This window comes from Solanum tuberosum, unplaced genomic scaffold (assembly GCF_000226075.1).
Source record: "Solanum tuberosum cultivar DM 1-3 516 R44 unplaced genomic scaffold, SolTub_3.0 scf00149, whole genome shotgun sequence".
Classification (NCBI taxonomy): Eukaryota; Viridiplantae; Streptophyta; class Magnoliopsida; order Solanales; family Solanaceae; genus Solanum; species Solanum tuberosum.
In genome coordinates this window covers 504401-520436 of record NW_006239072.1, presented here as the reverse complement: position 1 = coordinate 520436, position 16036 = coordinate 504401, and the positions used below count along the sequence as shown (strand labels likewise).

The 16036-nt window shown below is 35.2% G+C and overlaps 3 protein-coding genes across 5 annotated transcripts in view; 2 read left to right on the top strand and 1 right to left on the bottom strand.

The window, feature by feature from the left end:
• Window positions 1–5272, top strand: part of LOC102604082 (uridine kinase-like protein 3) — a 9780-nt gene extending 4508 nt beyond the window's left edge. For both annotated transcript variants that reach the window (XM_006352483.2, XM_015310971.1), the window contains exons 4-15: window positions 507–576; window positions 930–1048; window positions 1385–1481; window positions 1960–2039; window positions 2400–2594; window positions 2724–2807; window positions 2902–2962; window positions 3346–3406; window positions 4034–4127; window positions 4232–4304; window positions 4648–4730; window positions 4879–5272. In XM_006352483.2, coding sequence (XP_006352545.1) covers window positions 507–576; window positions 930–1048; window positions 1385–1481; window positions 1960–2039; window positions 2400–2594; window positions 2724–2807; window positions 2902–2962; window positions 3346–3406; window positions 4034–4127; window positions 4232–4304; window positions 4648–4730; window positions 4879–5028 — 1167 coding nt within the window. In that variant the 3' untranslated portion in view covers window positions 5029–5272. The remainder of the gene's footprint in view (window positions 1–506; window positions 577–929; window positions 1049–1384; window positions 1482–1959; window positions 2040–2399; window positions 2595–2723; window positions 2808–2901; window positions 2963–3345; window positions 3407–4033; window positions 4128–4231; window positions 4305–4647; window positions 4731–4878) is intronic.
• Window positions 5273–5589: 317 nt separating this feature from the next.
• Window positions 5590–13060, bottom strand: LOC102603745 (DNA damage-inducible protein 1). Its single transcript, XM_006352482.2, has 16 exons — window positions 12693–13060; window positions 12530–12562; window positions 11886–12019; window positions 11624–11732; window positions 10919–11035; window positions 10280–10345; window positions 9305–9367; window positions 9175–9219; window positions 9024–9085; window positions 8047–8140; window positions 7269–7361; window positions 7104–7173; window positions 6954–7021; window positions 6327–6378; window positions 6047–6072; window positions 5590–5959 (listed from the first exon to the last, which is right to left on the bottom strand). The coding sequence occupies exons 1-16, from the start codon at window positions 12756–12758 to the stop codon at window positions 5831–5833; spliced, it is 1227 nt and encodes a 408-aa protein (XP_006352544.1). The 5' UTR covers window positions 12759–13060; the 3' UTR covers window positions 5590–5830.
• A 1501-nt stretch (window positions 13061–14561) lies between these two features.
• LOC102603411 (probable RNA polymerase II transcription factor B subunit 1-1) overlaps window positions 14562–16036 on the top strand; it is an 11085-nt gene continuing 9610 nt past the window's right edge. The window contains exon 1 of one of the 2 annotated variants that reach the window (XM_015310970.1): window positions 14562–14943. In XM_015310970.1, the coding sequence (XP_015166456.1) occupies window positions 14863–14943 (81 nt within the window). In that variant the 5' untranslated portion in view covers window positions 14562–14862. The remainder of the gene's footprint in view (window positions 14944–16036) is intronic. The other variant, XM_006352481.2, reaches the window with a different exon arrangement.

Sequence of the window (16036 nt, the reverse complement as noted above, 5' to 3'; positions counted from 1 at the left end):
GGGGGGAGGGGGGGTAGGTCTCCAACTTTCTAGTTTTATAAGAAAATGTAATTGATCAAGCTATTACTATATAATCTAATTATTCATAAGCACGCTATCCAATTCTTTTTGCTGAGAATTTGGTGTTTTATGGCTATTCCATGTACTAGTTCTATCACGCCCCCGACTTTTATGACAATAAAAGTACATTTTGAGGGGAGCTTAACTTTCATTTTAATACATTCAATCTGAAAGTTCATAGTTGTCTTCTGCATTTTGCGGCAAAATGAGTTTCAAGATATTGATATTTATCTTGGCTTTTACGTGTGAAAATCAATAAAAAAGACTATAGGGCACGGCTAAGGCTTCATCTGAGATGTTTCATTGCTGAAGTTGTGGTCAGAAAAAACATAGGGTTTAGATATTTGTCTGTCTTGCACTACTTTTCAGTGTCCTCTTGCATCATATATGTATTAGCCTACCAAAACTTGAACACTGATTTATCTGACTTGTGTTTCAATTGGCAGGATTCTTTTTATCACAATTTGACTCCAGAAGAACTCACAAAAGTTCACGAGTATAACTTTGACCATCCTGGTTAGTCTAGTTCTTTATACTCAATTATCCATTTTATCATTCTCACAGTCGCCTATAGACCACTAGTAATAGGATGCCATGAACTACAAGTTTTGTGACTTGGAACACATGTGCTATTGTGGTTAAGCTATCAAGGCCTTAAACGCCTTAATCTTATCAGAAGTTCCTATAAACAATTTCAAAAATAAAATAAAATAATATAGTAGTAGCTACCTCAGTGTCAACTCCATGAAATCAGCTAATAAGGATTTGAACAATTAGTATTGTTTTATATGTGCTCAGTTTCATAAATATTAAAAAGTCACTTTTATGTTCTAGAATAATGTCTGCTCTAAGTTGTGTGTTTTACTCAGATGCATTTGACACCGAGCAATTGCTGTGTGTGATGGAGAAATTGAAGCATGGGCAAGCTGTAGATATTCCAAAGTATGATTTTAAGAGTAACAAAAATGACGTATTCCCTCTTCGAAGGGTAATGTCTTATAGCATAGCGTTTTCCTCTTCTTTTTTTTTGTTTCACTTCAGCTTGTACTGTTGCATGGACATCAATCTAATTTCTTTTAAGAGTGTCAATTTATGTCATCCATCTGTTTGAACATTTTTTGTCTATGATCCAAACATGCCTCAAAGAGAAAACAAGGAAGAAAAACGAGAAAGATTAACATTCAAATGATTTGAAACATAGATACTCTTCCTGAAAGAGGGTTAGGTTAGACGTGTGGACAAGCTACTGCCTGTGGCTAATTTTATTTTTTGGATGCTGAATTATCTAATGTCACTAAACTATTTGACTTAAAATACTTGGTAGGTCAATCCTTCAGATGTTACAATTTTGGAAGGCATACTCATTTTTCATGATCCTCGTGTCCGAGATCTGATGAGTATGAAGATATTTGTAGATACAGGTTCTTTCCTCTCCTTTCTTTGATATATCTTTATGTTTCTTGTATTAGATTACTGCTTCTCATTATCTCATCCGGATTTTTTTATTACATGCATCTTCTTCTTTGCAATTGTTTCACCTAAAAATGATAAAACCAAATTTCAAACACTAATTGAATTTTTTGTTGCAGACCTTTATTTGTCTTGACCACATTAGATTTCTCGCGAAGAAAAAAAGAATCTAGTAGGAATAGTAGTATGCTACATGGATGTATGTGTAGAAGCACCAAATCTATATTGAGTCGGATTATTCGAGTTATTTTACTTATTTTTTTCACAGGGTTTCTTTTTCCAATTGTTGTCAGCTCTTCCTATTGTTCGATTTGCCGATTAGTCTTAATCACGAGGATATAGCTTCTTCTTCTTGTTCCATTCCATTTCTACAGACATCTATGGTGAATCTTCTACTTTTGTGGCTTCATAATTTGAAATTCAGTGCAGATGCTGATGTACGCCTTGCAAGGAGAATAAGACGCGATACTGTTGAAAAGAATAGAGATATTGCTACAATATTAGATCAGGTTAGCTGAGCTTTATATGATTATTGAAAGAATTTGTGAGCTTACTTTGCCGTTTTGTATGTTCCTATCTCTTTTACTTTTTGCTGTTATTGGTAGATCTGTTGTCAAGGTATCAAATTTTTTTTTGTATTCCCAACGTCCAACAAAATGCCATTTGTTATTAGAAAGAACAGATTGATGAATAATTTTCTTTGTCCTGTTTCTTTTCTCACTTCATGTCTGTGCATGCACCTTGATGTTGTTCTCGATGGAAGGTTCTAACATGACCTTTTCGAAACTGACAAGTTGCCCAAAATTTAGCATAATTCTTTTTGTAACTTTCTTTCTTTTCAAGAATAACGTAATGTAATATTTGTGCAGTATTCCAAGTTTGTCAAACCGGCTTTTGATGACTTCATTCTTCCAACAAAGAAGTATGCTGACGTTATCATTCCCCGGGGTGGAGACAACCATGTTGCAATCGATTTGATTGTGCAACATATTAGGACGAAACTTGGTCAACATGATCTTTGTAAAATATACCCTAACTTATATGTTATTCAATCCACTTTCCAGGTGCTATTTCCATCTTGTTCCTAGATATGTTCTAGTCCCATCTGTTTAAGCTTCATCGTGAAGTCATTTTCGTGTTCTTCAAGATCAAACTTTTATTTTCTTCTAAAAATTGTTATTTGTTTCATTTAGATACGTGGCATGCATACACTTATCCGTGATGCGCAGACGACTAAGCATGATTTCATATTTTATGCTGATAGATTGATTCGTTTGGTAAGTTTTTCTTTCTTACATGGTAATCAAGTTAAGTTTTTGACACGAGAAAGCCAAATCTTTGTTTCCCCTTATGTATGCCTCACTATGTCAGGTTGTTGAACATGGACTAGGACATCTGCCATTTACAGAAAAACAGGTGATCACTCCAACTGGTAAGTGCTATCCCCATGATGCAATACTCATGCCTTGTACTCAGAAGTATTTTGATTTCTTCGTTTATTGTAGCCTATTTGGTAAGGTCTGCTTATATAAGGCGTACGGGCCAGGCTAAGTGCTATTGTTGTCTCATTACAGTTACACGTGGAATTTTTTTCCAACTCTTCATATAGCATGTTGTGCTATCACTCACTACAAGACTGATATGCCATGATTGATGTGGAACAAGGCCCTCATGGACTAAAGCCAATATCATCATTTGATTCAGTTTTTTTTTAAAATCATGTTTATTCATAGACTTAACTATTCTTCATATCCAAGTTAGCCGTTTTCGAGCATGAAAAATATACTTAAATAAACCCACGTCTGTTGACCGCAGGATCTGTATACAGTGGTGTAGATTTCTGCAAGAGGTTATGTGGTGTCTCTGTAATTAGAAGGTAATTATTGTTTGTCTCGCTTGATATTTCTTCAATACAAGATTTCTATTCTTGTGTCTGCATATATCCTTAAATTGATGCATCATTTATGCGCTATTACTGAGAATAATTAAGCATAAGAAACGAGAGACTCTTAGTTTCTGAGAAACTTGTTTGTTTGACATTGGATGTGCAAAGCTTCATTCTCGAATTCTCAAGATGAATACATGTTAACCACTGAGAAGATCAAGATTTATAATGCTTAGAGTAAATGTCAGCTAAAAAGGTTTATATCAATGGGGATTCCTTTTTCTTTCTAGTGTGGGAAATCAATATGCAAAATATTTACATGTTTTGCAATCTAGACAATATTTAAATTTGACGTGTTAATCTTTTAAAATTAAATAAAAATATGTATTGTCAGGTCAGTCGAATTACATTTCAAGTAATTGGTGACAGTCGTAATTCATTCCGAATCAGCTGGTTTGATGTTGTTGAATGTATATGTTGTTTACCTAATCATCTTCCTTCGGTGTGTTGAAGCGTTTTTCTTTAATACCTTAGAAGTGACCATGGTTGCTTCTTTTCTGCCTTCAAAAGTAGATTTCGTGATTGCTATGTTCTCTAAGAATTTCTAATTATGCGCAGTGGAGAGAGCATGGAGAATGCCTTGCGTGCATGTTGTAAAGGTATCAAGATAGGCAAGATTCTTATCCACAGAGAGGGCGACAATGGCCAGCAGGTTAGCGATCTCTTTGTCCTTCCGAATCATTACATTGACATTTGTGTTCTTTCATTTTTTAATTTCTAATGCATTTTCTCATTAATGGCATGAACAATGTACAGCTGATATATGAAAAACTGCCAGAAGATATTGCACAAAGGCATGTCCTTTTGTTGGATCCTATCCTTGGCACAGGTTAGTCTATGGGGTTTGAATTAGCTCCTCCTGATCGTATTTCTCCCGAGATGAAAGAGAAGTTTGGCAATTTGTCTTTTCAGAGCTATCGTCCCAATTAAAAAACTCTTCTTGTGGTAGGCATGTCCCTGATAAAAAAAAATATAGTGAAATAACCTCCCCTATACTTTCCTCGAACCCTGCTACTATGAAGAATTTTCACTTCTTAAAATATCCTATAACGCCCTCGACATCACCATAACTTACGTGCACAAAAAAATTATATGCACTACATCATCCAGATTGTTAATTTTTTTCTTGACGAACGATTGCATAACTAAGCCTATTATGTAACAATCTGCAGGGAATTCAGCAGTTCAAGCTATTTCTTTACTGCTAAAAAAGGGAGTCCCAGAGTCCAACATTTTATTCCTTAATCTTATCTCAGTAAGCTTACTGGTTCATCCAATTTTTGGGTTTGATTCTCTTTAAATCCACCTTTCTACAAATATTCGATTGTTATAGTGCGTAAACAAGTAACAGCTTCTATTGCAACATAATTCTGAAATCATAACTAGTATTGTTCTTAAACTAGGCACCCCAAGGAGTACATGTGGTCTGTAAGCGTTTTCCAAGAATAAAGATTGTGACATCTGAGATAGAAATTGGTTTGAACGATGAATATCGTGTTATCCCTGGAATGGGGGAGTTTGGTGACAGGTATTTCGGCACAGATGATGACTGAACATTAATTGGTGGTCGCGTTCCATCTCTCAATCGCGAGAGAGGGATCATGATGTAGAGAAGGGAGTCAGTTGAGCATGATTGATCAATAATGTGTTCAAGCTTTTGTACATTTTAAACTTGTATTCAACTACAGTTACCCTGGAAATGCAATCTTCAAACTTATTGTATATTTGAGTAGCACTCAATTCAGTTCCATTATCCGGGAACGAGGTTACAACCCTGAAAGGTACAATCTCTTTTGGCCAACCATCAATAACGTTTTCAATGAAATTTCACAAGTGGAATCTGAGGAGGGTAGGATATACACAGAAAAACTGTAATCAAAGCAGGATAGAAATTGGTTTGGATTACGACTTCCACTGTCATTCATAATTCAGATGCATAAATTGAGAACTAGCCAACTCCTTCACAGTAGAAAGCTAAAATTGGGAAGGAGAAGGAAAAAAAGAAACTATGAAAATAATTGGAAAAAGAAGTGTATCTAATGGAAATATGTGTGTGATTAAAAAAAATTACATACTTGGAAGTAATATAATGAAAAATTGAAGTGCAGGTAAACTTGAAAATAAAACAAATTTCCTTTCATGCATCAAGTCTAAATTAACATCCAACCAACCATAGAACCAAATAATTCACCTTGAATTCCACTCCCTGAGCAAATCCATCAGCAGGAAAGCAAGGTTAATTTTGTGTCCAACAATATAATTAATTTCAAAGACAAATTTGAATGCCCAAAAAAATGTTTTGAGTATACAAATTAAGCCACAGATCTTAATTCTATGACAAAAAAGGGATAATAATCAACCCCCAAATAGATATCCGGCAGCTTGTTCTTCGTTGCCATCGAAAAACTTGAGAGCTTGTACTACTGCCTCCCTTCCAAAGCCTAACTCAACAAGCTTTGCAACTTTGGCCTCAAATTCAGGTCCCTGTAGATAAAATATCGACTCCAGATTTGAAATAGCACAGAAAATTTATGCAGACTGCCAAGGAACAAATGAATCTTATAATTTTACCTGTGTTAAGTTCCCACCAGCACTTCCTGTGGATTAAGACAAGGTTGAAACTATATGAAAATGCAATTCAGAAGAGAATAAAAATAGCTGAAGAAACAACCAAAAGTAAGAAGAAAGAGAATGAATGTCATGTTAACATGACTCTTCCTAGATCATATGAAGTAAATTATCTTAAAGAATCTTTGAATCCTTGGGTGCGGAGAAACAGTTCATATCACAGACAAAAAGTTGAAATGATCTAGGTGGAATATCAGAAATATATTTGGATATTGAAGCTAACCAGAAGGACTTCCTTTTGTAGGATCAGTCTTCTCCGTTGCTCCAGATGTTGCCTGATACAGCAAGGAAAAGAACCAAGTTCAGCACTGCTGCCTCGTTAAAAAAAATAATCAAGGAAACAGCACTGCTCACAGAAGGTCAAAAATTCTGATTTAAATATTTAGAGGAAAATGAACTATAACAAATTATGAAAGGGCTGCACAACCTTAAAGATATAGAAAGTGCATTGCACCATCTTAGAGCAAACTGGCTCAAACAACCCCAGGAGAAAAAAGAAAATTTTCTCCAGAATGTCATAATCATAAAAGGAAAGAGGCCACCCAAATCATTTTATCAACGATTTTCCATTAGTTTCATAATCAACTTTATCTTTTATGGCATAGAGTGCATATCACCACAAGTGCACTCAATTTGTACAACAATAGCTCTTGAAATAGGTTAAATTTTTTGATTATTTACTGCTCACATTAAACTACATGCAGCAACATGTAGAGCCCTACTCTCAATAAAGACACTTATTGTTGAGCCCTACTTCAACTTTTTTGATTATCTACTACTCACATTAAAGACACTAATGTTGAGTCCGGGAAAAAACATTGTATTAGAAACAAAACAAAAATGCCTTTACCTGAGCTCCTGAGCTCGAAGCCTCCTTGGTGTCCCTCTCATCGAGAAAATGACTGGGAATATCCTTCTCTGAAATTTGAAGTACACAAAACTTAGTAAAAGCTCAAAGGTAGTAGTATCCAGTACCAAAGTAACCAGACGCATCACCAACCATGTAGAAATGGTACAGCAACCTCCCCTCCGCCAACTCTCAGAACATTGTCCTTGAGATCAATCATGCACTGCAAAAGCTCATTACCATTAGCTTATAAGATGTATTGAAAAGAATGAAAAATGGAAAAGAGAAAGATGTTGCAAGCAGTGCAAGAAAGTAAACCTGGTGCTTGCGAAGCATATCAAGTCCGAAGAGAAATTCCATATTGGGAGAATCCAGCACCACAAAAGAACAAGGGTAGAATATTTTTCCAATCTGCCATAGTTAACAGTAGCAAATTAAAGTGAAACATGTTAGCAGGGCATCTCCTAGGAACTTATTATTAATTTGAAGGCAGCATATCCACGCAGCTTCTCATTTATTTGAAAGCTTTCATTTACTAAAATAAACGCCATGTGTCTGGTTGGTACAACTTAATCCTTATGTATTATGAGTAGAACAAGCAATCATCACCAGCTGATTACTGGGACAAGTCATCAGAGAAACTGATTTAAAGCAAAAAAGCAATAAGCTCAAACTACTTACAAGTTGCAACTGACGGATTATTAATTATTTGACTATTATGTATAGCTATATGTTACGCATAAAGGTTAGTGTGTACTGTGTAGCTTATTTAAAATTTAGACTGCTAGCCATCAAAAGGATAGTTAGCATCAGGCATCCAGATCATAAAATTGAACACTACTAAGACATAATGCACTACAGTAATAGAGAAACTGGAAGAATAGAACATGGAAAGCATTTGACAGCAGCCAAATGTAGTCATCCAGCAATCTATTTAATTTCTAGGCAGCAAGAGAAAATAGAAAGGACTCATTGGTAGAACAGCTACATCAATTATTTATGGTAAGGAATAGCTGCATCTGTTGTATACTCTCAATGCACTTGAAGTACAGACACAAGACTGAAGTAGCACATAAGCTCCAAGGACGTAACAAACCTTGATTGGAGCAACATGAATACGACCTAGTATCTCTGTTTGACCAACTCCACGAGCAATGCCCTTGTAGCGTGTGTCTAATAACCTCAACAATCTGCAAGGGAAGGGGTCAGCAGTTAGTTCACTAACCAGGGCTAGCTTATCCCTGGAATTTGGAAAAGAATAAGCAAGCAACAAACACTTGTTACATTTATTGCACATTATTCTACAGTAAATAAAACCAAAACCCTCAATGTCAAAGTGACTCATGTATTAGCCTATAAACTTCTACTGTTTGATAACCAAGAAATCCCCTAGGGTGAGGCACACGGTTTAAAACTCGGTGGATGATGGGTCCACCCATATACCCTAGACTTTTACTTATTAGTTATTCACTCAACCCTGCCATCAAGCTAATGAATACCTACTGGCTTATTAAGAAATTTTGAAGAGAGTTCTGAAATCTTATAAATTAGAAAATGGATATGAAAAAGTAACACTATAGTATAGGTGTGTAGTGTGTTCCATACTATAAGAGAGCTAATATGATTTTCAGAACTAAAAAAATCCAGAATAGCCTTGAGGCACCATAGCATGTCGATGAAAAGCATGCAGTCTTAGTGCCAGACAGTCTACAGCAGGAGTTGAAGATTTTGCATGCTGTGCTTCTATAATGCATGTTGAATTTTTAATTTGTCTATTATTATTCTTCTGTCATTCTAGAATATGAATTTTTGAACAACATAACTCAATTAAAAATTCAAAAAAAAGTAAAAACAAGAGGAACTCGTCTCTTCTCATCTCCCTGACTTTTTTCTGTAAGGTAAAAATTTATCTCTGACTAAAACTACTCATCAATTTATGAGTTCGCAATTTTTTTTTATTTTTTATAAAGAAAGGTATTATGCTTGTGTTATAATAATCATTTGGGCTAACAAAATATTACAAGGATCAAACAAGTTACTATCAACAACAGAGCACAGCCTAATAAGTCATACCCACAACGTTCTGCACAGCTTTTAGATATAATTGTTGACTGAGCTCCACTATCCACGAAAGCCTAAACCAAAAAGAAACAAAAAATCCCACTGAACCAAATGTAACAAGATGTATCAAAAGGATGGAACACATTCAAATCATAATCGCTACCTTTAGAGGATGACCATTTACTTCCATGTCAACATATAACATAACCTGAATAAGCCAAAAAGTTAACACAACTGCCATTAAAACTACAGAGAGAATCAATATGTGAAAGGCATAAGGTAGTTTTTCATACCACAGTTCCAAAAGCTTCAGGATTGTGTTCTAATGCAGCTTCCCAGTTTTCTTCAATTCCTTTCTGGAAAATAAGCAAAACATGGAAAATCTCTATCATAAATAGACCCAACTTCCATTACATATTGGAAATTTTTGCACTAATTGTAAAGACCTCACGGAATAAAGAGAAAACTACTTATAAGGCAGACGGAAAAATATTTGGCAAGACTTTATGATTATGCCATTTCACTGCAATAGACTAGGCGCAGAGAGTAATGATGATCCAGGAGGACTCCACAGACTCCAGCAATCAATCAATCAACTAGGTCCAGTCCCAAATTAGTTGGGATCAAACGATCGGCTGCACAAATCTTGACTATGTGAATCTTCTACATATGTTTTTTTTAGATGGGTGAATATTCTATATGTATAAATCAATCAAATCAACTACAAGTTCCACAGACAACAACAAGAAGTTCCTCAGACTGTCAAAAATTCAAAAAAAAGGCTACTGATGATTAGGTTGGTCGAATGATGATCCAACCAATATATCAATATTCAGCATACCAGAGCTGTTGGAAGAGATGCTCATAAGAAGGGGTTCAGTACTTGTTTAACGGCATTAGTTCATAATTAGAGTGACTCAGTATAAAAGCTACTTTAACATAGTCAAATCAATATTTGATCGAATAACAAATGTCCCAGTGAAGAAGTTAACCGCTTTACAGATATTTGTCTTTACATTTATCTATTACAGTGGTAGATCATGCTTAAATAGGAGCTAATTGTTTTTCCAGAAAAAACAGGGAAAGAGAAAAAGCACGGTTGTTTATGGTCCATTCAAGTTAAAATAACCATACTAAAATTAAAGATTGTAAATAAAGGAACTACGGATGCTAATAACTTGAAACAGCCTCATAAACACTGGCCAGTACACTTCAGTTTCAAAAAATTGTAACAATAAGGACGACATCAGATTGATGTGCCAACTAACCTGGCGAATTTGAGCTTCAATTTTCCTTTGTGCCTCGACATCGAATGGATCAGCATACAGCAGTGCCTATGATTCAACATGACATATATTAATCAATGAATATCAATCAACACTATGCCTCATTCCCAAATTAGTTGGGTCGGCTATATGAAACTTCTTTAGCTAGCCCGCTTAAAATGCGTACCTGTGTGGGCATGACCCACCCAAGGAAACAGAAATTTTACCAATCAAATATGGATAGAAAGTTAAACTTAGAAAAATAAGATCAAATGGTTGAAAAATATTGAGCAACCCTGCCTATGTAGTATAAGCCAGGGGCAAAGCTTCAGCTGGCAAAAACATAGGTGTAAAAACTGACCATATAGCTTTGGATAACACCTTCAAAGACTCTCCTAATGTCACATTCTTAGTAAATATTGCATGATAACCATGAATAGAATAAATGCTTACAGTTTGCGGCATAAAGGAATTTCAAAATTATACTCTTCTTTACAACCAATCACTAGCATTTAGTTCCTAGGCATCTTTTAGCAAGAAGTTATAAAGCAATCAACAATGGGACTTTAAAAAATGTGGATGACAAGTACATTAAAGTAAACAGAACAAAAGATGGCAAAATTAGCAATAGAAGCTCCTGACCATCTCCTCTTCTTGACGACGCCGTAGCTCTGATTTATGCTGATGACGCAAACGTAGAAGCTCTTGCAGTTTATTTAGGTCATTCCCAAGGACAGCTTGTGCTAACTGAGGATCATTCTGCAAGTTCAAACATCACAAACTCACGGGACCTATGCTATGAATTGATCTCAAACCAACCACAAGGTATATCGGAGGAGAACAAAGTAGATAGCATTCATGTTCACACCAGATTGATCCAAAAAAGTAACACAGTATAAGAGGAATCCATCAGAAAGCATATGATCCCTCTCAGAATCTGACTATCCTTCACTTTGCATGTAAGATCACAATGAAGTCATAATTAGCAATCATTTTTTTTCGATAAGGAAAAATAAATAATTACAATCATGTTAAAATCAGACTGATCCCACAAAATTACAAAGTACAATAGAAATCTACCAAATAAATATGAAACTTCCTTTCAAGTAAAACTAATCCCTCATTGGACCTATAAGATCGGGATGAAGTCATATAAAAGGGTAGTTTTTCTATTAATAATGCATCACATTGGAAATGTACAGATGTGAACAAGTTCAAAATCTCTGAGCAGGTACATGTGTTGGAAATAGCAATCTTGCACAAATGTAATATGCTTTTGGAACTGTATCTCTTTCTTAAACTGTTTTAGCAAAAGAAAATTGAAAGGAAATGGCAAACTTGCTCCACCTGAAAAAGTTGGGCCATCAAATTTGAATCATTTCGCAAGTGTTGTTGGAAAGCTGAAGGATTTACTGCAGATCCATCTTGTTTGAAGCTCAAGTCATTTGCAGGTGTACTGTTTGCATTTAATTAATTGTTAGCAGAAGATGAAGGAGAAGATGTATTTGCAGGATGAGGTAGAGTAAAGGGGAAAGCGTAACAACATGGGACACTAAACAGCCAATAGAATAACGAAACATAACTTAAGTGACATGAGCAGAAAACACACCTAGACTGGGATGCTGCACTAGACACCATCATCACCAAATCACCATCACCAACGCCTACAGCGCTCAGTTTGTCAGAATTCCTCATTTCCTTCCCATTGTACAGAAGCTGCTGCTGTTGCAGAGGCACTTGTGTCTGATCGTTCAACACACAAACACAAACCAATTATAAAAACTAGTGCTAACTGTGCCTCCATCACAATATATATCACAACTAAAACTTCATATATTTGAAGCGGAGCCTTGGCGCAACACTTAAAGTTGCTGACTGTGTCACCAAGGTCACAGTCACAGGCAGAAGAAACAACCTTTACAAAAATGCAAGGTAAAGGTTGCATAGCTACGACCCAATATGGTCCTGCCCTTCTCCGGACCCTACACATAGCAAGGGCTTAGTGAACCGAGCTGTCCAAAGTTTAAACTTTACATAATCCAATATTCCAAATTGTTTGACACCATTCCATTAACTATATTATACTACACAACTTTCACAACTTTGGAGAGCTCAAACTGCTTATATACTCATATTTTGAACTTTGACATAATGTTCAACTAACTTCAACTGTTCAAGCAAAAATTGAACTTTCAAGCACAAGCATAATCAGCATCTAATGTGTAAGTGAGACAACGAAGAATTCCAACTAACCTCAACTTCCAGCAAAGCTTTCAGGTTCTCTACCTGTCGTGCACATTGTCACAAACATATAGCAAGAAAAAATTTGAGATCCAAAAACACATATAGGGTTTTAAGTCAGCCATAAACAAATAGTTAAAAGGAATAAAAAGAAAGAGCTCAATGAGTGAATTACAGATTCGTCACGATCCACATCAAGAGTGACGATTTGTTCGTCAGTTGTCATTACAGTGATCTTCATCTTCCACAATTTCAACTAAAACCTGATTCGTTTATCGCGATGCTGATGAACAGATAGTTGAACGGAATTCGATGTCAATATCTCCGGCGAAATTCCTCCCTGCCGTTTCGTTTCTTATTGCCGAATTGAATTGCGGACTCCGACGAAGTCACCGGAGGAAGGACTTCTGAATCTTCCGGTGTCCGACGACTTTGGTTTACCGACGGCGACGAGAGACGATGTGAGAAGTGTTTGAATTTGGATGGTAATAATATTATCCGATTAACTTTTGGACTTCTTTACCAAGAAGCTTATAAGCTGATGTTATGTGTTGTTTAGTCTAAAATACAACTCTCAATATAATTAGGATTTAAATATTAAATAATTAATGTAATTTATTTTTTAATAACATCGAGTTTATAAAAAAATATTATTAATTATTAAAAAAATATATATGAAGATTAAGAATGATATTGACTAATGGTGGACGGGTGGTATTATAAGTAGTAGCTTATGATGATAAAAATTGTTTGTATTTGGTACTGATTGATGATGGTAGCTGAACGAAGATTGCTAGTTATGGTGAATGATGGTAATACATCATCGTGATGGTGAATAATGAAGGTGGTTGACGATATATAGTGATGACTGATAATGGTAATTGTTTGTACTTATTGGTGATTGTGGTAGTTGATGATGATGATTGTAAGACAAATGACAATGAATGAGAGTTATGAGGATTGTGGGTGAGAACGATGGTTGTGAGATGCCCACACATTTACTTGAGCAATTGCATCTATGTTACATCCGTCTTATGAACGTGGACATTCTCAACTTAGTTAGCACTTTGTTTTGTAGAATAATGTTGAACTAATTATTACTCCGTATAATTATATTTCAAGGTTTGGCTACACGTTTTTACAACATAATACCCTAGACGCAAACCTTAATTCCTCCCCTCCAAATACGATATGCAACATTCTCGTAAATTTTCTCATATTTTTGGATTATGAACACAAGATACTTGTAGCTTCATCTTTTGGGTATTTCTACTGTCTCATTTTTTATTTAAGCCTCGCATCATATGTTATTATACTTATCTTCCATTCGAGATACTCTTTTTAGTCTTACTTAACCTGTAACCTTCATATTTTTTAGGGTCATTATTTAAACTTGTAGACTGTCGTTAACTCCACCATGCGTCTCATCCATCAATACTATGTTTGTAAATGTGATTTGCAATTCATAATGTTTTTATGAGAAAATTTCAATAAATATACAATTAGCTAACTTACCTCACAAAAATTTAGTTAGAAAAGTTACATTACAAATCTTTCACCCAAAATACAATCCAATATTCAATATTATACATCCAATATACAAAATATTACAAAACTTTCATATGTATTTTTTTGCAAAAATATAACCATGTTTTATTTACATAAAGACAACCAAAAGTCAAATGAAGTATATACCAAAAGTAATAGAAAGTATACACTGACTATACAATATTGCAATGCCTATACATGAAATATTACTGAATATACATTATGATATACTTCAAATGACTTAACTATATGTGAAGTATACATTGACTATTCAATCTCGAAATTACCTCTAATCATTCCTAAATTTTAGATATGAAATTCTCTCGATATTTCAAAATATTTTAATATATAATTCGCTCGAAACGATTTACGTTTGTGGTATGTACGTTAATTTACGTAAACAACTCATTTGGTATAATCATATACTAATCTTATTTATTTATTTTTCATTTTATCTTTTATATATTATTTACTTTTTTTATAATTTAACTTTTGAGCAATTTTATTGAGGAATCACTCCCCTCTATATAGACAAGCAAAATGCAAACACAGATACTGATTGATCTCTTCTAAACCCCATCCATCGGAACCCTAGATCTTCCCCGTCCATAAATCACTGTATCCCAATCCCATTTTCCAGCTCTATATTTGCTCTAGCTTTGGGGAAAAAATGGTGTCATTGCTGAATTCGAAGTATTGGAGTAGATAGATCCTCAATAGAAGAATCCGTAATACCCAATTTTTTAATTTTTTTGTTGATGTATTAGTGAAAATATTTGATTTTTTGAACACCCATTATGGCCGATGGTAAGTTGGTTAAGCGTGCCAAGTACAAAACTTCAGTCAAGGTTCCTGGCGTCCCTGGCGTTTTGAAATTGGTATTTTCCTTTCCACCTCATTTGATTATTGGCATGTTACGTTATGATTGAGATGTATGATTGTTTCATATGCCCAAATTTGAAGAAAAAAACAGCAATAACAATGTAACAAACCTAGTGTAGTCTAGGTTTGGGGAGGGTAGAGCGTAGCTTGAGCCTGTTTGAAAAAAAAAAAAGCAATAACAATAACATTGATTATTAGTTTAGGCGAGCACAAGCTGGCCTGGACATTATGTTTATTAAAAAATAGATCCGAATTGATATAGACTATTATAGAGGATTCATATGACTGACATAAACTGTTCTGGGATTGGTACATAGTTGAGTGATTGAACAAATCACATAATATCAATGCAACTGATATGCCGAGCTGGTAGGAAGAGGTGGAAAAAGAGAGAACATCAACTGGTCTGTTAATTGATTGTAAACAAGTTTATAGGTAACGAGTACTTAGTGTTGGTGGGAGGTAGTAGGTACCCATTTAATTAGCTGAGGTGAACGAACTGGTTTGCCACAATGGTTCTAAAGGAAAATAGAGCCAAACTGATATAGAGGATTCATATGACTGACATCAGCTGGTTTGGGCTTGAGACATAGTTGATTGATTGAACAAATAACAATTACGGTGTTGCAAGTGATATGCTGAGCTCGTAGGAAGAGGTGGAAAAAGAGAGAACATCAAATGGTCTGTTTATTGACTGGTAAACAAGTTTAAAGAAGTATGTGAGATAAGTGAATCTTTTAGCAAAAGAGTATCTATTTATTCTACCCAGCAGAAGACTACTGCTTAAAACAGATGGTGTCCCGCATTTTATGTATCAGCATAATCTCCTTTACTAGTTCACAAATGGAGTAGAATGGATATTAAACATTCATAGAGTTGACCTCCATCACTACCAGTGTGCACTGAGGCATTATTGTTATTTTTGTTTGCATTAACGAAATGCAGTTTCGACAATAACAACTGTGCACATCCAATCTTAAGGATGGGGGTATGCATCACCAATGGATCAAAAGTGGAAAAGGGAACTGTTGGGCAACTGGTTAGGGGTTTTTTTTTCGGGGGGGGGGGGGGGGCTTGCTTCTAAAAAAA

Coding starts and splice junctions, on each gene's coding strand:
- LOC102603745 (XM_006352482.2), bottom strand. CDS start 12,758: ATGAAGATCACTGTAATGACAACTGACGAACAAATCGTCACTCTTGAT. Junction 7,362..8,046: donor TTCATGTTGCTCCAATCAAG/GTTTGTTACGTC, acceptor TAACTATGGCAG/ATTGGAAAAATATTCTACCC. Junction 6,073..6,326: donor TACAAAAGGAAGTCCTTCTG/GTTAGCTTCAAT, acceptor CTTAATCCACAG/GAAGTGCTGGTGGGAACTTA.